The sequence below is a fragment of the Haemaphysalis longicornis genome, unplaced genomic scaffold, assembly GCF_048455015.1.
Source record: "Haemaphysalis longicornis isolate Haplotype H1 unplaced genomic scaffold, Haemaphysalis longicornis Haplotype H1 scaffold_7, whole genome shotgun sequence".
Lineage (NCBI taxonomy): Eukaryota > Metazoa > Arthropoda > Arachnida > Ixodida > Ixodidae > Haemaphysalis > Haemaphysalis longicornis.
Genome location: NW_027526422.1, coordinates 30932762 through 30954630, shown reverse-complemented (window position 1 = coordinate 30954630; position 21869 = coordinate 30932762). Strand labels below are relative to the sequence as shown.

The 21869-nt window shown below is 49.7% G+C and overlaps 1 protein-coding gene across 1 annotated transcript; it reads right to left on the bottom strand.

The window, feature by feature from the left end:
* Nucleotides 1-5466: 5466 nt before the first annotated feature.
* LOC144146228 (uncharacterized) lies at nucleotides 5467-7345 on the bottom strand. Its single transcript, XM_077678192.1, has one exon. The coding sequence runs from the start codon at nucleotides 7168-7170 to the stop codon at nucleotides 5467-5469; it is 1704 nt and encodes a 567-aa protein (XP_077534318.1). The 5' UTR covers nucleotides 7171-7345.
* Between the last annotated feature and the right edge of the window lie 14524 nt (nucleotides 7346-21869).

Sequence of the window (21869 nt, the reverse complement as noted above, 5' to 3'; positions counted from 1 at the left end):
GTTGGCTGCAGCGGTGGGATGGCTTCATAAGCGCTTGCGCTGCGAGTCGGTAAAGACCACCCATTTCCGAGCGGGACTATTGGTGATGTGGAGTGCCGCCCTAATACTAGTTAATTCAGTAAAGGTGGACGACGTCTTGCGACTGAGTTTCTCTTTCACAGTTAGTCCCACCGACGGAATCCAGACTCCAATGGCTGACGAGTCAGACTTCACGGACCCGTCTGTAAATACCTGAACGTGGCTAAGATAACGCGAACTGGTATGCTCCATCGTGGAGTATCGCAAGGCTGGCTCAGGCAGAGATAAATGAGTGCAGGCGTTCCTTAAGGTGACGGATATGGGCGGCCAAAGATAGTGACCGACCTAATGTTACTCTAAAAATTTACGGTTGGGAACGTAAGGTATTTCTGTGTTATTTATGACCAGAAGATAGCGGGATACATCCCGCCTCATAAAGGCAACTGCGGCACACTTTTCGGGTGAAATTAGCAATCCGCAGGTACTAAGGTGCTTTTGAATTGCAAGAAGAGCTTTCTGCAGTTTGGATCGTATCGGGTTTTTACAGAAGCCCACACAAATGGCATCAGCATAGAGAGATATGTTGACACCTTGGGGTAGTACTTTCCTGATTCCGATGAGGCAGATGCTATACAGGACAGGACTTAGTCCGCCTTGAAGGACGCCCTGTGTAATGTCATGCCGCCTTGTGTCGCCTTCATTGGTGGTCATATAGACATACCGATTCTGCAAGTAGTCACAGAGCCAAGTGTGCATCCGCCCTACACACTACATCGAATCCCTACAAACGCCATTTCTCTTCGAATAGCTTCATGAGCGACGCTGTCGAAAGACGCCTTGATGTCAGCTTCTGTGATCTAATTTGCAGCCTTTTGCCGATGAATGTCCCTCACCAAGGCAATGACGTTGTCTATGCTACTTCATCCTTCTACGAACCCCGACATCTCTGGGGGATACACTTCTCGGTCCTCAAGATCCCATACGAGTTGCTGCAGCAGCATTTTCTCCATTGTCTTAGCTTAGTAAATCAATAGAGCGGTAAGAGTTGATGTCGGTCGGCGGTTTTCCTGGTTTGAGGACAGCTACTATATAGGCGACCAACTTTCCAGTTTGCTTCCACGCGGCCCGTCTGCCACGACTTGTTGTAGGAGGTAAGCAGTTGCCGGAGTGCGTTACTTCCGAGATGTCGCAAAACTGAGTATGTAACGCCATCGGCACGTGGAGAAGAAGACAGGTTAACAGACGCTTACGCTGTGATTAGCTCGTGCACAGTGAATAATTCATCAATGAGCGTAGCATTCGCCGTGGAGAGCCAATCCGTCAGGACCTCAGAAATCACTTCAGAGCTCCGGGGAGCTGTAACCTTGGCGCTAAATTCGTCAGCTATGTCGACTTATCTGACGCCACGCTGGAGAGCTATTGATAAGAACGGATGAGCTTGACTCGGTGTTGCTCTCAGGCATGCGGAAGACTTGCCAAATGCGAGGCAGTGGTTTGCGGGTATCAAGATTGGAACAAAATTCTCCCCAACGCTTTCTTGCGAGCTTATTCAAGTACTTCTGAATGCGCTTCTGGGCATGCCTTGATGCTCGAACGTCGTCTGGTGACAGCCTATTTCTCGCACGGCGCTCTGCTTTCTGCGAATCGCGCGAAGGCGTTCATACTCTCCGTCCACTGGTACCCGCGCCTTTGGCACCAAGCTCCGCCTTGTTGACTGTGACTGGGACCTGGCAATAGCTGCCGCCAGCTCTTCATTCGTAGACAATGCGTCAGCATTATCCTCCAGCATGTGTCGGAAGGTCGTCCAGTTTACAGCCGATTGTGGCCGCTTGATGGTACCGCCGCAGACACCATCAATCATGGTGTACGTTTGGATGGGGTCGCTGCCGAAGCTTTCAATGTCTGGATACCAGGATGCGACAGGCAGCTGAGAAGTGGACACCATAGTCACATCCAATACGCTTGAAACCCTGCCCCGAAAGAACGTGGGACAACCACTGTTGAGCACTGCTAGTCCTGCTTGGCTGGCCACATCGAGCAGACAATTACCACTTGGTGTCGTCCTAACACTGCCCCAAGCTGGATGGTGCGGGTTGAAATTCCCCTTAAGCAAATGCGGCGGCGGTGTAGTGTCCAAGAGGGCTTGCAGGCGCTTAACTTTAAACTGTGCCTTAGGTGCAATGTGTCCAGTCATTATAGTGAAAGCCACCTGATTGTACTTCACCGTTGCCGCGACATACTCATTCGAGTCATATGGCTCCACATTCTGCACTATAAAAGTTATGTCATTACGAATTGCAAGAAGCACTCTGCTGTTTTCTGAGCTCGTCAAAGACCGATACAAAGAGTACCCCGAAAGTCGGACAACCCGAGGGAATCTGGATTCTGAAATGGTGACGACTGGGAACCTGTGCTTATTCATGAGTTGCCTAAATTCAGACAAACCGAGATGATAGTCCGCGGGCATTCCACTGGAACACAGTTGCCTGAATCCGAATAGTTTGCATCGGCACCGTCATAGCACTACTCCCAGTAGAAGTTACACTCAGTTTCGAATGAAGGGGGTAATGGCGTCAAGTAAAGTAAGAATAGCACGAGTCACAGGAGACGTGAAATGTATGTCGTCAATTTGTTGTATGTATAAAACAGTGGGAAATAGAGCGTTCTGGGGATGTATGCGGACATATACAGGGCTTCGAAGACTTGTCCCGCCATGTCAATCGTTCCGGGTTTGTAGCCTCTGAACGTCATTAAAGATTTACACAAACTTCATGATTTCATAATTTCTGTCCAATGCATTTAGTACAGTGATATGGGATACTAATGATGCAAAATTGACACAGTGCGCTGAGTAAGGGACACTTCGTTCGGATAAACGGCGTTGTTAAGCTGCGCATATCAGAGATTGAACGCACGATCAATTACATGCATTTGAAGGAAGGCGTCGATGTCTGGCGTCGAACCAGTTACCCATGAATCACGAAACACGCGGTGTAGAGAGCTGAGCTACAGCAACGTGAACACAATATACAAACAAAAGCACCCGAATGGTCATCAGGCTAAAAGATAAAACTCGAACTCCTCCCTAGGCAGTTAAGCTTTTTAAGCTGCGCAAGCTTTGCGATTTGGGATAGCCAGCCAAGCGTTCCCATAGGATCTGGTTGGAACTGCTCTTGGAACTACTCTCGTGTAGGACGGGTATCTAGATCTGAGTGCCAGATTCCAATGCGAAACCTCCTGTGTAGGCCCAGTAGTTATACCGGAAATCGTTTTTGGCTGATAAATGCCGTGGGACTCGACTGGCAGGTATTATTTACAAATTGGGATGCAGTGAGCCACGGAAGAAAGCCGTGTCCTAACAATGGATGGAAACATCTTTAGTTGTTTCGAGAAGCAGGAGGAGGAGTAAACTTTACTCAGGCAAGTCTTAGGTACTGATGTCTTGGCGTTTCCCGGAAAACGAGGAGTGCTCTTCCCGTGGACCCAAAAAGCCCTCCTTTTGCATGGTCTTTTCTTCAGGTGTGAGTTGGAGAAAGAAAAAGCGTATAAACCTAAAATGCCACTAGTGTTTTTCTTAATCCGTTTTAATATGTCTTTACTTGGGCCTGCAACTACAGCATACTATGCCAGGCAACAGCGAAACAATATCGCCAGGTCACCATGCAAACTAAGTTCACATATTCTAACAAGGATTGCCATAGAAAAAATTACGGGAAGACATGGTGACTTCTATAGATAGCCGTAGATACGCCCTTATCGCGCACGTATAGTGTCAAAGCCATGAACTGAAGTCTCCGGCTAATATAACCTGACAGTCAGCAGATCAGTGATTCCTGGTAAGTAATCCATATCCGAGACAAAACCTAGGGCTGCAGTCACCAGCCGATCTAGCACATCAGACGTGGAACGTATTACTCCTTTTGGCTCAGTGATTCTTATTTTTGTTTTTTCATTCATAATACACCACGTCAACGATCCGAGCTTGACAGAGTACTTGACGTTCTCTACGAAAACAGAAATCGACCCACTTACAGCAGAACTTAAAGCCATTCTACTGGCCACCGCCCTACTTAAGAGGGATCTCCCGTCCATCAAGACAAAACACAATCCCTCTAAAGTCGTCATATATACTGACAATGCAGAGGCAATCAGCACAATGCACTCTCCAGATCCGCATGACTATATCTCCAATGCAATTAGACGAACCATCGACAACCTTGCCGAAATGAATGACACCACAATTCTTATAGAATGGACCCCCGGCCACCAGTCTAACCCAGGGAACGAGACGGCCCATCGCATGGCATCTGTGTCACTTCGTACCTCCCAGAACTCTCGTGCGATGCCCGCCCCACTTCCCGAACCTGCCCTCAACAGCCCAGTCGTTGAACGCCGTATCCGAAAAATGCGGCGACGCCGTCACCTCAAGGAAACGACCCCAAGGCCAGACCCACCAGTTCCCGAGGACATCCCGCGAGGCCTCCAGGTCCTTCTGCACAAGGCCCGCTCCGGCACAGCGGTCACTCCTGACGTCCGCGACCGATGGACCTGGTACCGACGTTTCGGCAGAAAAAGACCAGATGGCTCCACACCTGTTCCCCCTCCTACCCTTCCCTGCCCCTTGTGCAGTGCCGACCAACCCACCATACACCACCTTCTCTGGAACTGTGCCGGACTCTCCGAGGAACGGCGTAGGTGTCTACCTCCTCACGTCACTTCCCTTCAAGAATGGATAACGCCTTCGAGCGACGTGAAAGAAACTTTACTGACCCTGTGGGCATTTGCTGAACGTACAGGTGTAGTGAAAATGACCTAAATCAAGTGGTCCGTGTGCGGGGCGGACATGCTTTGTGATTGAACCCAATCCCCCCGCTGGTTTATTTCCCCTCCTCTTCCTCCCCTTCCCCTGCACGAGGCGTCCGACCTCTCCCTTCTAAATAAATTCATTCATTCATTCATTCATAATGCCCAAAATAAACCCACAAACGCACGACTTTTTTCAACATATTCGGTGGGAATCAGCTTGAATAAAACGAACACAAAAGGCAGAGGGAGTAACACGACACACTGCTGTCGTGTTACTCCCTCTTCCCTCTTCCTCCCTCTTCCTTTTGTGTTCGTTTTATTCAAGCTGATTCCCACCGAAGATGTACCAACTAGCACAGACCAGAGCCATTCTGCAATATTTTTCAACATACCTTTACTTCCCAAAGTAATAACGGATGCTTGTCTGTTTTTGAGCAGAAATTCGCGCGGACGCAATTTTTCTGAGCTCTTCAAGGTGCTCAACAACTTGCATGCTGTCTGCAGTGCTAAAACAAAATTCTTCAAGGACGACGAGGGCTTCCTTCACAGTGTGAGGGGGCCTGTGCGGCTCGTGGTGTGGCTGCTCCTCTCGAGGAGGAGGAGGAGGAGTGAAACTTTATTTTTGATCAGAATAAAAGAGAGTTAGGGCCTGTGGCTCCACACAGGTGCAGTCCCTATTCCGAGACCCCCCAAGGCCGCCACTCTCGCCCGTCGAACTAGAGCCCTTTGAGACTCCAGCCCCGAGCAATTGAGCAGGGCTGCCTCCCATGCCTCTCTGGTAGGGGAAGGGTTGGGGGATAACGCAGGGTTGCGCTGGCATGCCCACACCATGTGGAAGGTGTCGGACATTTCCTCAAAGTGCAGACACCGCCCATCTGTTTTAGGGTCGAAATGCTTTGCTACTGCAGGGCACATAAATGTGTTCGTCTGCAGGCGCCGCAGTATTCCCTCATCGGCCTTGCTCAGACCCTTTGCAGGGGCTGGGTAAAGCCGGCGGTTATCGCAGTAATGTTTAACGATTTCTCTAAACCGCAGAAGTGGTTTGCTAATCTCCGAGCCTGGAGAGCATGGGTGAGGCGCCCGGTGGGTAAGTGCTCGGGCAGCCGCGTGCGCGGCCTCGTTACCTCTCAGACCCTGATGCCCCGGAGACCACACAATTTCTTTAGGTGCGGGGTCTACGGACCGCACCACTCGTTTTAAAATTCTGTAGGCCAAGGGTGGTACCGTGCCCGCTAAATAGCTTTCACAGGCTCGGCGAGAGTCCGTGATTATTGTCCTTGACTTCGGGTCCGCGGCGGCGAGCGCTATGGCAATCGCCTCGGCTTGCGTGGAGTTAGGAGCCCGGTAGGAGATCCCATCGACTTGCTGGTCCCTGCGAATTACAGCGGCAGTGAAGAACCCTAGAGGCGACGGTACGGCCACATCAACGTAGAACACACCTCGCCCATTTCCGTATTTCCTTTCCAGGGTCTTAGCGCGTGCTTCCCTCCTGCCTTCGTGAGTGTGCTTTTCCATGTTACGCGGAAGTGGATGCACGCAGAGCCTGTGCCGCCACAACTCTGAGAGTTTGCACGTCTCCTCTGGGATGCACTCATGTTTGATTTGTAGGCGATTAAGCAAGTGGCGCCCGGACGCCGTTTGTGCTTGTCTAGTGTACTGATTTGTGAGATGAGCCTCTTTCAGCTCTTGATACGAATTGAGCCCTCCCAGCGCCGATAACCTGGTGTTGGAGGTAGCCACCGGGAGGTCAAGGGCTCGTTTTGTGGCCTTCCTAACGATGACGTCAATGCGATTCTCGTGTTGTTTGTTCGTACGGAGGTAGGGTACGGAGAAGGGGATCCTACTGGTTACAAAGGCATGGGCGAGCTGGAGCGCGTCCCTGCCCCGTAACCCGCAGCGCTTGTTGGATACGCGTTGTATCATCCGTCCGACCTGTTCACCTGTTCGCTTCAGTTTGGCAATGGTGGTCTCTGGACTAAGTTTGTTGTGAATAAGCAGGCCCAGGATCCTAATTTCTTCCACTTCTCTGATAGAACCACCTGTTAAAGAGATGAAAAGCCTCGTGTTCTCTTTAGGATTGGGTTTGATGTGCAAAAGTTCTGATTTTGTTGGGGCACATTGGAGGCCGCAGTCATTAGCATAGCTTTCGACAATGCTGGCAGCCCTTTGAAGGCGGTCCTCCATTTCCCCAAGGCTGCCTTCTGTGCTCCAGATTGTTATGTCATCGGCGTAAAGGGCATGTTGTATACCCTCTACCCGAGCTAATTTGTGCGGCAGCTGCATCATAGCGATGTTAAAGAGTAGCGGCGATAGGACCGCTCCTTGTGGAGTACCCCTTGTACCCATGTAATATGGACCGTACTCCTCATCTTCGATCCTCAGGAATGCTTGACGTTTGGAGAGGAAATCTCTGACGTACGCGAAGGCTTTCTGACCCCAATCCGTTGTACTTAAGTTTTCTAGTATGCTGCTGTGCCGGACGTTGTCAAATGCCCCCTTGAGATCTAGGGCAAGGATGGCTTTATCGTTTTGTCGCATTGTAGTTGGTCGAATTACGTCGGGGTGTAGCTGGAGAAGGACGCCCTGTGCTGACATAAGTGGGTGGAACCCGAACATAGTGTCAGCAAAGAGGCCCGTGGACGGTGTGGAGAGAGACGATCCCTGACCATCGCCTCCATGAGCTTACACGCGCATGAGGTGAGCAAAATTGGCCTCAGGTTATCAATATTAACAATTTTTCCTGCTTTGGGTATAAAAGTGACCAAGGAGGTCTTCCATTCTGGGGGGAGTGGACGGCCGTCCCAGATTTGATTTATGTAATCTAACAGTTGCAAGTAAGCCGAGTCCGAGAGGTTCGCCAATAGTTGGACTGTTATGCGGTCTCTTCCTGGGGCCGTACCTCGGCGCATCTTAGCTAAAGCTGCCCGAAGATCTTGTAGTGTAAAGGGGGCATCTATGTCTGGGTTATGCTTGCCTGCGTATTGATACTCAGGTCCACTGGGGTCTTCCGTGCGGCAGAGATATCTGTCACATAGAGTATCCGCGAGTTGGGTCGTCGTACCTTGGTACCCGTGCAGGGCTCTTCGGAGTTGACGTTGTGTTTCCCCTCTCGTCTGAGTTGGGTCAATGAGACTGCAAAAAAGGCGCCATGTCCCATTGGATCCCATTTGACGCGCAGCTGAATTGCATCTCTCTATCCAATTTGCGTCGCTCAGTTGGACAGCGTATTCTGCCGCTTTTTCAGTCAAATCACTGATGCGGGCTCGAAGCTTGCGATTAAGTTTCTGTTTGTTCCATCTTTTAGTAAGGCTCCGGAGTGCCTCCCATATATGCATCAGATGGTTGTCCACAGTTGGGTTCTTTTCGGTGGTCTGAATTGTTGTAACGTGTTACTGTTGTAAAGCGGTGATCTGTTTCGCCCACTCCATATAGCTGCCTGTGAGGAGAACAGGTGGAACTTCTTGCAGCCTAAATTCATGCCAGTTGGTTAGTTTGGCCTGGCCCCACTTTCTTCTAGCAGCCTTCACCAAGAGGGTGATCCTAAGGAGGCAGTGATCGCTACCGGGTGTCTCCTCCAGGTTTCCCCAAGTAGCGTCTCTACTATCTTTAACTAGGGATAGGTCAGGACACGTGTCGCGAGTTACCGAGTTTCCCATACGCGTGGGACATTCCGGGTCCGTGAGCAGCGTAAGTCGAAGCGTGGAGATTAACTCCGCTAACTTGCGTCCCCTGGCCTGCTCGAAGTGATAGCCCCAATGAAGGCTCGGGGCGTTAAAATCCCCAACTATCACGAGGGGTGCTTTGCCGGCCGATTTAAGTGCTCGATTGAAAACTTCATTAAAAGTTATGCGGGGCTTGTGCGGGGGGCTGTAAATGTTCAGTACATGTATTGGAGGATCACGACGTCTAAGTGGAAGGACCTTTACCCCACTGTATTCCTGTTCGGTTTCTAGGTCTAGATCGACTTGGATCACAGCATACGCCTTGTTCACCAGGATGCAAGTAGTAGGGCCCCCCTGGAATGAGCTATACCCTGGAAGTTTAGCATCTTCTCGGATTCGTCCCCATGCTTCACCTCCTTGACGATTGGCTAATCAGTCAGAGAGCCGGCAGTGGTAACGCCATCATCAGTGCCGGCGTAATCTTCGAGTGTCACTGCATCAGGAGGAACACTTTCGAAAGCCTGCCCGCCATCGGCACCGTCGTCTGACGACACTTCGGCCACTGCGTCATCGCTGGAGTCGGGAACAACAAAGCCGCTGTGCCTGAAATAGTGAGCAATCACGTGCGCGGGCATGTTCTTTATCACATACGCAAGAATGCGACCTTCGCTCAGGAGACTCGCGTCGCATTGTTGGCCGACTTCATGGCGTCTGCGGTACTTGCTTTTCACGTATTGGACTATTCCCTGGTCCGTGGGTTGAAGCGCTGATGTTGCGAATTCAGCCGCAAAAGAAAAAAAAATAATAACTTCAACCGTCGCTCAGTCTGGTGGCACTGTTATGTTCACTGCAGATGTCCAGCTCCATTAGCACTTTGCGGTTCTTCGTAGAGAACTGTCAATGCAACTTTTGGACCCAAGTTCCAAAAATTTCATTCGTCGTCCACGCTTTTCGTTTGACACGGTAATTCACAGGAATATCGTTAATGTTCTCAAAGCAGCGTGGCTTCTGAGCCTTTCCGATGACGAGAAGCGGCAAGCGCTCTGACCCCGTCATGTTGGCGGCTACAAGTACGGTCACTCGTTCCTTACCTCGTTTGCCGCAGACGCAAGGATCCCCTGTCACAGTTTTGTCTGGTAATGCTTTGAAAAACGGTGCTGTATCATCAGCGTTAACTACGTCATTCGTATTGTAGGCGGCAGGGTGCTCCAGCAGCTGAACGGTCTTCCAGTTGTTGACCGCATCTTCGGTCGCTGCACTTTTTTCGCCGAAAACGGTCTTGAAATCGAGGCCGTGTCTTTCTCCGAAGCGTGCACCCCATACTTCCAACGCTCTGAAGGAATAGATTTCCATTATCGCTGCAAACTTTTCGGCTTGCGGGTCCACTCAACGGCAGGTTTGCACTACGCGCGCTAACCACCCACCGAACAAGGGCTCGTTCCAACTCCGGATGGGCTGCTGTTCGTATAGCCGCTTCCTCGATGCGCTGAACTTCTCACCTTCAAACGCCTGAAGAATTTGCTCTTCGTTGTTAACATATGTACTAAGAGAACTTCTTTTGACATTGTACGTCTTCCTCGCTTCTTGTCGGGAGAGCCCGTTTTTCAGGGCACGCAAAATTTATAATCTGGTGGCCAAGTCCCTGGCCTCGTCCTTGGGCCGCTTCGCCGCAGTTGCCATCGGCGGAGAGTGCGGTCGCACCAGCGCTCAGCAGGCAAGCACCAGCAACGATCAAGCTAAAGGGTCCGTACTGAATCTTTTCTCGATAAAACGGCGTTCAGCGATGCAGCACATGGCAACAAAGCAACAAAATGGCACCGCTAAAAGCAACACGGTAAAAAATAAAAATTAAACGAGAGGAGGCGTTAATCAGCCTCAAGTTAAGCCGAGTCGTAATTGATGCACGTAGCAATGCTGCATTTCAACTTCATTTTTGTTCCGAATTGTTCTTTTTTCCGTTATCGAGGCTCGCCAGTGGCAGGAAAATTGCATAATTATCCGATTTGCAGTCAAATTCGCTCGAAGTAATGAGCGTCCAGTATCATAGAGTGATGCGTATATTTACAGGGACCAAATGACGAGTCCGGATTAAGCGATTTTCGGAATTAACGAGCTTTTACTGTATTACATAGGGGGGCGGGGGGGGGGAGGTGTAACACATGCGATATAACAAATGAATAAATAGTCGCACAAACTAAATTAATTACAAATTGGAGCAGAGTTTCAAAAAATCTGGTTGTCCATGCGATCCATAGGTATAGAAATAAGCTTGGGAAAGACCAGCTGATACCTGAAAAATTTTAGCCATTAAAAAGAAAGATGATTATTGAAAAAATGGAATCAAATTATCTTAAAGCGTCCTAAAGATCGGCAAAAGAAAACGACGGGCGTGGCAGGTGCACCGTAGCAGACTCAGAGCATAAGATTTTGGAAGTTAATTGCTATAAAACGCTATAGTAATAGCAACGCTAACGCGGAAACACCCTATGGTGACCAATGGTGCACTTAAAACACCCACAACACGTCGCGAGGAGTGGCTAGGCCGATTTATGAGGCTGCTCTTTTACGAGAGAAACATTTCGTGATTGCGTGCGGGAAACGGCCGCGCAAGATAACTGTTCAATTATTCAGTTGACGCTACTCGTGTTAAAAAAATTGTGGATGAATTTGCGGGTGTCGCGTGCGCCGGTGACCACGAGATGATACCGCAGAATTTAGTGTTCGTAGCGGATTTTAGGGGCGAAGCTCCTAAAGCCATGGGTCTGTCCATCCCTTGTGTCTCGTGGTACGTGACCGCCGCATGCTTTCGGAGATGTCGCAAAGTGGGCCGCGTTGCACGCGCAAGAACCGGCTGCAACCGGCAGCGCAAACTCGGCACCGGGAGCGCGAGCTTGTCTGTGTTCGCCAACGGAGGCGCGAGCGCACGTGCACTGCGAGGGGGAGATCACGCAAGAGATCACGCCACGAACGCAGGCAGTCGTTCTCGGAGATCGAACGAGACGCAAGGACCTTTGCTCGTTTCCTCTCGTCTTGTTCGGGCACAAGTTCGCCCTAAATAAAAGTTCTTTCTTTACCGTTGTGTCCCATCCTACGTGACAAATTGTGGTGGAGGTGCGGGGTAGTCCTCGATGGCGCGGGGTCTTTCACCAGGTCTGGGCCTGGGAGCATTGACTCCGAAAATAAAAGTTGATTTGTACAATGTACGGTCTTACGTCTTTCTTAATGATGTAATGGGCGAACTTTCACGGGAGAGTTACGGTTACCGATGATCTCCCCCTCTCGAGCTTCGCCCCACTTATCATCATTCATTCCGTGGATATGGCGTGATTTTTTTGTCTACTTTGTTTCTGCGCAGAGTCAAAAAATTTGGTAATACATGCAGCATTTAAGTGAAGGCTTCATCTGATGATGTTTTCTTTTTTTTTGGCAAATTTGAGCAGATTTTTTTCTTTTTCGCGCGCGTCTAGTGAAGGGGAACAAGTCGTCGCTGATTGTGCTTTCAAGTAGCCGTTAAACTATTAGCACCACTGTCCCGCATTAACCAGAAAAACGCAGTTAAATGGTTTTGCTCGTATACATAAGCAGAAGTTCTGTAAACTTCAGGGGTAAGTGTCTGGGCATCGGGCGTGAGGAGTGGTGGGCCGAGCATGCATTATGGGAAAACATCCAGTGGGTGACGACACTTCTTGAGAACTTGTGGGTGCCTCTAGAGCATTATTCTGACAGTGTGCCGTACACAGGCTGAGAAAAACCTATCGCTACGAGAAAAATCACGGAAATCTAAACTGAGAAACCTGCGAGGGCGCAAGAGATTAACCCTGCTTATGTTAAGGAAATTGCGGTATACGTGTTACAGCTAGTACTTCATTCTTCCTTGGCAAATGTTCAACAGTGGCGCCGTGTTTTCGCAGTATTTAGTCCAAGTTAATCCTGGGAACTGACAATTGGAGCTCTTGTAACGAGCAAGTGCACGCTCAAGAGGAGAGAAAGCACAAAGCAAGAGCGGTGTTGACCTCCTGCGTGATGCTGGGCGTTTGGCCTACTATAGGTCTGAGGTAAACGCGTGAAAGAGATTTCCTCTGTGGATTCTCAGGTCAGTACATTGGTCCGCATCGCTTGGGCAGAAAGTCCTGCCCCTTAACGGGGCTGTGAACGCCGTAAAAAAAAAAAAACTAGGGCTGACCACGCTGACGTCGCCACCACTGGCGCGCCAATTTTAAATCGCGCTTTAATTGCAACTTGAGAACGATCGCACTTCTGCATCTCCCTCTCGTTTGGTCACGACTGGACGAGGCCCCGGCATTCCTTCCGCGTTTCGCGAACGTGATTCAGCCCTCGCCGTCAACTTGATCGCACGACGAGCGGGGAAAATCCGCGGCGTTGTTCCAGCGGCGCGGACGTGATCCGCGCCGCATAGGCACACTGCGAAGCAAGTAAAGCAAAAAATGCAAAGTTACATGTTCCTACACCGTCTACTGGGGCTTCGTTGTTCAATGCTATCACCTCGGATGCAAGCGTGTCCGACCTTGACAGAGATGAATGACTAATACTGACGACCACTCTAAACACGCCGTGTCAATCTAAACCTTGAAGTCGAGGATTTCGCATAACGCGCTCGCTCGTATGTCAAGCCTTAGTATCTATTTCGCGTGAAATGAACGCTCGAGTGTTATACAAGGTTGCCCGCTACCCACGCGCACGCGCTATTTCGCAATGCGTGGGTTGGTAAAATTCTTTCCAAGAAGCCACGGAAATCCGATGAAGGCTTCCCGGAATAGTTCCCGTACCGCGAGGCAATTCGGTCGCTGCAATCACCATGCATCTGCAGAGCCAGGGCCAGGCTTCACTCTCGTTCATTGCAATACTTCTCTGGAGTATATTCTCTGACTTCAATTGCGACACGCTTCAGCTGTAGCTGTCTTGTCATAGAGCTTTGTGCGCCATACTGACGGGGTGCTGCAATTGGTCTCGCCTGACAGCTACACAGACGATCGCCTCTTAAGAAATTCGAAATGGCCAAAACTCTTTCATTTGAGCGCCCATTCTAACGGAGCACGAGCGTACCCGGCTTTTAACATTAACAAATCCCCCCCCCCCCCCCCCCCCTAAATTTCGGACGACCTTTACAACAGCATGCAGAAATGCAGGCAGTGCGTCATTTTGGCACGCTTTCGTCGTGCCAAACACATGTGCCGTGGCTGTTTGATGTGTGTTTGTTGTTCAGTTGCGCCTACTTGATGGCTATGCATGCAGCCCGTGTGTTGTGCATGGGCCATTACGATTTTTTAGGGGCTGGGGCTCTTGGCGTCTCCTGTCGTCGTCGTCGTAATCGTCGTCTCATGTAGTCACGGTACTGAAACACCGGGAACCTCTTTCACACCTCGCGCTAGAACGTAACGCGTACTAAGCAAAACACCGGAACGCTGGTTTACGCCTCGCGCTGGAGCGCTTCGTAACGCGTACTAAAAAAAAAAAAAAAAAAAAAACACCGGGACATTCGTTTACGCCTCGCGCTAGAGAGCTTGGTGCTTCGAGGCTTTTACAGCAACGCGGAGTCGCTGTGGTCGCCGTCGTGTTCGAAAGTGCCTCGCTTGGGCTCTGTGTTTTTTCGCCTCGTGCGGCGAAATTCCTCGCCCGGACCCTCAAATCTGCTACTCATCGGCGTCGGAACGTTAGAGGATTCACCTGGGCAAGTTTCTTCGGATATTTCTTGCATTTCCTTGGCGAAAAGACGCAGTCTTCACCAACCACGCCGGAGCTAGGCTTAGCGAATGGGCCTAGCGCCCAATGGCCGTCATGGAAGTCACCGTGGAGGGCGAAGAGATTCACCCTAGCGAACTCGACGATGCAAACTGGGCCCAAATACGCAGGCGACAACGCGCCTTCGACGAAGCGAAAACCGCACTACAGAACCCTCTTCCGCTGAACGAACAGCGCGCTCAACAACCCCGCAAGCGCCGACCGGCTCGCCGAAGCCCACCGATGACACAACTTCCGGAGGCGGATATCAAGGTCGTCCTACGGCCCAGAGGAGGACTAAACCTCAAGTTAGTGGCCCAAGCTTCTCTTGCCGATGCTATCTTTCAAGCAGCCAACGTCCCCCGAAACCCGACTGACCAAATTCGGGTCCACCATATTTCTAATTATCTCCTAATCAGCACCCCATCAGAAGAACGAGCCCAGAAATACGCTGCTATCCAGTCGCTCACTGTCAAGAACAAATCCTATGAGATGGCCACGCATGTCTCCGCGCCAGCAAACACGGCCATGGGTGTCATATGTCTCCGCGCCAGCAAACACGGCCATGGGTGTCATTTTTAACATCCCCGAAGAGGACACACCGGAAGAAATTACAAGCAGCATACTAGAATACAACCCTGACTTGCAGATCTTGGAAGCTAGGCGTCTCGGAAGCTCCAACAACGCACAAATCCTTTTTCAAGGCCCCAAGGTCCCCTTCTGGATCAGATACCGGGCTGCCACGTACCGGTGTAAGCCATTCAGACGCAAGACAGAAGCATGCATCGCGTGCTGGCAGCCTGGGCACCGTCAAGATATGTGCCCAAATTCAACGCCCACTGCCAGATGTTCCAAGTGTGGATCAGCTGACCCTGTAGAACGACATAACTGTGTTCCCAAGTGTGTGGTGTGCGAAGGACAGCACATCACGGGTTCCGCCAACTGTCCCAAGAGATTCCAGCCGCGACGAAAACAGCAAACATACGCTCAAGCCGTCGCAGAGGGAAAGACGGATACCTCTGGCGCACAAGACCCCCGTACCGGACCAGCCCTCCTCGAAAGAAGAGAACGATCAAACACTCCCACCGGAAGAAGAAACTCGTCTAAATCACAAACCCGCCACCAGTCAAGAAGAAGCTGGTCCAAGTCCCAGTCTCGACACCAGTCAAGATCCCCCTCAGCTAATCGGCAGAGAATCCAGCAAGCAGAACGGGGAAGATCCACCTCTGCCAAGAGCACGGCCCCGGAAGCAACCCAAGACAAGCAGCCGGGCGGCGACAAGTCGGTAAGCTTTGCCGGTGCTTCCTCTCGCTGCTCCTCAACTCCACAAAATCCACCCCCATTACCCCCCGATCTAGCAAAAGAACTAGCTAGCATCAGAGCCGAAATCATGCTGCTCAGGCAGGAAAACCAGGCCTTAAGACAAGAGAACAGAACACTCCGAAGTCAAATTGAAAATTTACAACACGACGAATCAGGGTCGGCTCCGCCGGCTGCTAAGAAGCGAGCAACCACTGAAACAGTCTCAGCGACAGAGAATACCGAAGCAGCCCAGCTAAGTGACCATGAAAGGAGGTTCACCATATTAGAAGGCAACGCCTCATGGACTAGGAAACACATAACAGAGTTCCATAGCGAGTTGAAGGAAATACAGAAAAACTACTGCACATTACATAACAATATGGGAACCTTGCAAGCTGCCGTAGAATCCCTCCGAAGAGAGCTGCACACTTGTATGCAGGGTTTTTTAAACACAGTAAGCAACCCCGCAGCGCAGGCACCCCCAAATAGATAACCAGTATGGCCAACAATTCTAAAAGAGAACTCGGCACCGTGCGAGTCTGGCAGTGGAATTACCGAGGATTCAAACGGAAAAGGGGTAGTTTACAATTGCATATACAAAGCCTAGAAACTCCTCCTGAAATAATAGCACTACAGGAAACAGGCACAGTAGTGAAGTTGCCAGGCTACAAAGCCTTCCAAAACACTGATGATCCCAAAACGGCAGTCTTGGTGAACAGAAATCTACCCGCCCATAGAACCCAATTCGACAGCGTAAAAATTCCCCATGACTTTATAACAATCCTACCGAAAAACAGAGGAGAAATCAAACTCTTCATACTCAACTTATACAGTGCTCCGAAAGCTACAGACCATAAATTTAATCTCTTATTTTTACTAGCGCGTAAAGAAGCTGGACCTCATGCTCTCATCGTAGTGGGGGACTTTAATGCACATCACACGGCATGGGGGTACCCAACGTGCAACCCTAAAGGACGAGACCTCTGGAATCAGGTACAAATACATCACCTCACGCTAGAAACAGAAGTTAACACGCCAACCAGAATCGGCAATAGTGTACAGAGAGATTCCACCCATGACCTCACATTCACATTACACATAAGGAAAGCCACTTGGAATGTGACAGACACATCTCTCGGTAGCGACCACTATATAATACAGACGGTACTGACGCTAACACATAAAATCACACACGTTCCTGAGCAGAAAACTCTCACAAACTGGGACGACTTCCGAAAGATCCGCGAGTCGAGCGATGAACCAAATAGCATTGAGAATATAACAGGCATAGATCAATGGGTCGAACAGCTTTTGAAAGATGTAAAAGCCGCCACAAGAAACCTGGATTTGGAAATACCATCTGAAGCTGTCGACCCACACCTTAACCATCTGTGGGAAGCCTACAAAAGCATACAAAGAAGATGGCGAAAAAACAAAAGCAACCGAAAACTCAAAATTAGATTATATAAACTTCATAAAGACATAGAAAGGCATTCATCGCGCTTATCTCAAGATCAATGGGACCAAATTTGCGATCAAATGAAAGGAAACATGAGCATGAGAAAAACATGGCAGCTCCTCAGACATCTCCTTGACCCAGATCACAGCAAAACTGACCAAAGACACAGGCTGACTAAAATAATCCAGGCTTTCCCAGGCACTGACGGAGACTTGATAGAACAGGTCAGAAGAACCTACCTCTCCTCTGGAACTCCAAAATCCCTCCCCCAGTATAGCGGGCTACCAAATCCGCTGATGGACAGGGAGATAACGGAGGCAGAGGTGCGTGCGGGAATAATTAAACTTCGCTCAGGGTCGGCCCCTGGCCCAGACCAGATAACCAATAAGATGTTGAAAAACCTAGATGACGAGTCGATTAGTAACATCACGAAGTTTTTCAATCAGTGTTGGAAAGAAGGCGTCATCCCTCAGGCATGGAAACACGCGAAAGTTGTATTTATTCCGAAACCGGGCAAACCCTTAACTCTCGAACACCTAAGACCGATCTCGTTAACCTCATGCTTGGGAAAGCTAATGGAACATATCATTCTAGCAAGACTGACACAGCACATACAAGATACACAGCAGCTCCCACACACAATGATAGGTTTCAGGGCCGGACTGTCTACGCAAGATATTCTGCTCCAGCTATCTCATGACATTATAACCCCTTCAGATAGCCTAGACACGGCGGCAATCCTGGCACTAGATCTTGCCAAGGCTTTCGACAATGTCACCCACGCTGCCATCATGGAAGGGCTAGAATCAACTAACCCAGGAACTTGCACATACAACTACATCAGGAACTTTCTTACAAACAGAACTGCAGTACTTAACATAGGAAGCGTCACCTCGAACACTATTTTACTTTCAGACAAGGGCACACCGCAAGGGGCAGTGCTCTCCCCGCTCCTTTTTAACCTGGCAATATTAAACATTCCCAAAAAGCTAAGCCTGATCCCTGACCTGAAATTTAGTCTGTATGCAGATGATATCACTCTGTGGATGAGAGGTGGTAGTGACGCATACATAGAGGAGACTCTGCAGAAGGCCTCACAGGTGGTAATAGAAGAAGCAAAGAAGGCAGGATTATCATGTTCACCAAATAAGTCTGAACTCCTCCTAATACCCCCTAAACGAAGTAAACAGCAACACCCCGACATTAAAATACACATTAACGACAATCGCATTCCAGAGGTCTCATCACTAAAAATCCTGGGCCTCCAAATTCAGAACAACAGGGTAAACACTAAATTCCTCCAGACAATCGAGCGACATATCAACCAAACAATCGGTCTGATTCGCCGAATTTCAAACAGACGCAAAGGTTTAAAAGAAGATGAGAGGATCAGGCTGGTACAAGCATTTGTCATCAGTAGAATAAACTATTCTTTACCATATCTAAACCCAAGCACTGTAGAACTGAACAAAGTGAACCAGTTAATCAGAAAAATATATAAATCCGCATTGCACCTGCCCCTGTGCACCTCCACAGCCAGACTCGAGGGATTAGGAGTTTACAATAAAGCCGAAGAACTTATTGAAGCCCACTTGTTAAATCAATACGGCCGATTATCCAAAACCCCTACAGGAGTACACATCCTGCATAATTTAGGTATCAAACATCCTGCTAAACAAACTGGCGCCCTCCCGATACCGCATGACACGCATGCAAACCTGATCATTAGGCCAATCCCAAGAAACATGCATCCCCTACACCACGTAGAGCGAAGGGAAAAAAGAGCTCGAGCTCTTCAGACAAAATTTGAAAGCAAGCCCAACGTCGTGTATGTTGATGCAGCTGAGTATAGACACCACGAGGCCTACGCGATCGCCACAGTAAACGCCGGAGGGTCCCCTTTAGATACCGCAACTGTCAAGACCCTCAGTCCTGAGACAGCTGAAGAGGCGGCGATAGCCATAGCACTTTCACTGCAACCCACCCCAACCACAATAATCTCTGACTCTAAAACCGCAATTCAAAATTTTGCTGCCGGCTTAATCTCCAAAGCAGCACTCAAAATTTTGAACCGAAATCCCCCCTTGTCCCCCGTAGAACTGGTCTGGACACCGGCGCACTCTGGCTTCGACGGAAACGAGGCAGCTCACGAAATGGCCCGAGGCCTCACCATCCGGGCGGGAGCTAGCCTGTATCCAAACCACGGAGCCAGATCTGCAAGGGACAGACTAGTGTCTTACAATGAAATCACGCAACATTACCGCCTCTGCCGCCGGGTCTACCCTCCGGCTGAAAAAAACCTAACTAACGAGCAAGCACACATCTGGCGCCTCCTACAAACAAACGCCTTCCCAAACCCCGCAAGGCTAACGCACATTCACCCGTCAATATACCCCACACCTGATTGCCCCCTATGCGGCGCCCCAGCCAATCTACCTCACATGATGTGGGCCTGCCCTCAAAATAGCTTTCCCCTAATCACATCCGAGGAGCAGTGGGAGGAGGCACTGCGTAGCCCGGACCCAGGCGTGCAAACCACCCTGGTCACCCGAGCTACCGACGTCGCCGCTCGGCTCATGCCTGCGGCCACGAGTATCCTCTGACCTAAGGAGATGCTCAATAAAATGTTTTCTCTCTCTCTTACAGCAACGCTGTATACCTCTAACCCCCCACAGTTTCATCTCCGTTGGCAAAAACGCCAAAGCGCCAAGAATGCAACTATACACTGCATGCTTTACTCCATCATTGTTGCCATAAGTGTGAGCTTCTTTCTTTTTTTTTTTTTTTTTTTGAAATGATAATCATTGGATATTACCTTGGATGGGCGTACGCTATGACGTGTCTTTCTCCTTTCGAGCAATTGTTGCCACGAATACGGCGAACGAAAGCTGGAGTTTTTTTAGCCAATCTTGGCCAATCTTCCTAAGTGGGTATGCTTGGCTTGATAAACGTGCGCCGAGGACGCTGGGCGGTGGCCGCGAGGCACGCACACACGAGCACTCGACATTTTCTTGTGTTTTTTTTTTTTTACTGCCGGGTAGTCGCCGCAATATTGCCCAATCTCACTAAGTGCGTACGCTTGGCTTGACAAACGTGCGTAGGCGACGCCGGGCGGTCGTCGCGAGGCGCGCACACACGAGCGCTAGGCATTTTCTTGGTTTTGTTAACTGGCGGGCGGTCACCGCGAGGCCAGCGCTCACGTGCGAGCGCTCGGCTATTTCTTCAACTGCAGACACGAAAACTTACGATTTGCTAAACAGCTTTGTTGTTAAAAATGCGCAGTACTCTGTACGGTCGTCGGTGCCTTTGCAATTGAGGCAGCGCACAGTTGAGACTCGCGCCAGCGTATTCATCTCTCTATTTTGAGGTGTCCAAGCTTCTTTGTTGCGCACAGTGTTGTGTGAGCAGTTTGTGCGGCGGACGCTACAGGCTTCGATTTTTGCGTTACGTCTTAACTACCATGGCAACCCGCATTGTGCGCTCGACTTGGCAACGGAAGTCGCGATTTTTCAAGAAATCGGGAGGGGAGGCGGGACGCGGACTAATAACAATTTTGTTCTTTTGCTTCTTGCTTGATTGAAAATTTGGTTAATTTGAAGTGTTTTGCCGTGACACCGTATCTCCCGCTGAACAAAGGGGACACGCAGGTGGCGGAAGTCATCATCCGCAAAGCCGTTAAGCAAGCTATTGGAGTTCCCATGAGAGCATCTAGAAGCAACCTCTTGGAAATGGGCTTGCATAACACGGTGTGCGACCACGCTGAGGCCAAAGGTCGCACATAAGCGGCAGTTAAGTGTCCATGGGTGTACATATAGTCCTTTTTTCTGTAGCCAAGGTTTTACTGAGAGCGTGCCGCTATGAAGTCTGAAAATAAAGATTTAACGGATGAACGTACTTGCATTCGTCTTCCTCGTTCTAGAACATCTTTTCCTGCGCCTACTGCATACAACCGACAATAAACCGGAAGAGGTAGACGCATATAAATCATATCTTTGAACAAAAGTTTCCGCGGTGCACTACTCAAAAAAAAAAAAAAAAACTAGGAACAGTTGGGCACACGTTTCTGAACTGTTGGGATGCGGTGTTCCACTGGGACATCCACCAACGAACGTTGATACAAGACCTGCCATGAACGCCTTATGGCATTCGTTTTTGCCAGTAAACAATGACGGGGCGTGCCCTGGCTATGATATGCTCATGATGTTTAGTCTGCAATCTATGCGGAAAACTCACGTGCAGTTTGAAATGCCGACGAGGATGCTCGCACAGTGCGAGAGTAGTTCATTGAGAGTGTTGCTTATTTAAGAAAAGTGTATAAACTCATACCGGAAGAACCTGAGTGGTTACTCATTCTGGAAGTACTAGCGCAGTTTAAAGAGTTTTAAGCCACCCCATTCAGCCGACTGTAGGAAGGGGGTTTTAATTTGTGAACTGTACAGTGCGTTTTGTGTTATCGCCAAGCAGGCAATAAAGAAGAAAAAAAAAGAGCTTATTGAGGTCCATCTCGCTGGTCAGAAGCAAAGGTTGAGCCAGGCAAAGGTGGGCAGACGCATCTTTCAGAGAATCGCCTGGAAGGCGACGGAATCTGAGGAGGGAGACCTGCTGGCGGATGAATGGCTGGAAGCCATCACAACCAAGCCAATCCCCCCAAAATGAACCCGGTGCACTAAGGTGGCACACGCAAAGCTAAAGCGCTGGCTCTCATCAGGCTCCTGGTAAAAGAGGAAGGTGTAGTTTACACAGACGTCTTCATGATCGAAGGTACGAACCGTTCAACAGAATGGGGACGACCACGCAAGAACTGCTGACGTGTGCATCCACTAAAGTTAAGGACGTTCAAGACGCAAAGAAACCGGCGATTTCCCTGGCCCTCACCCTACCGG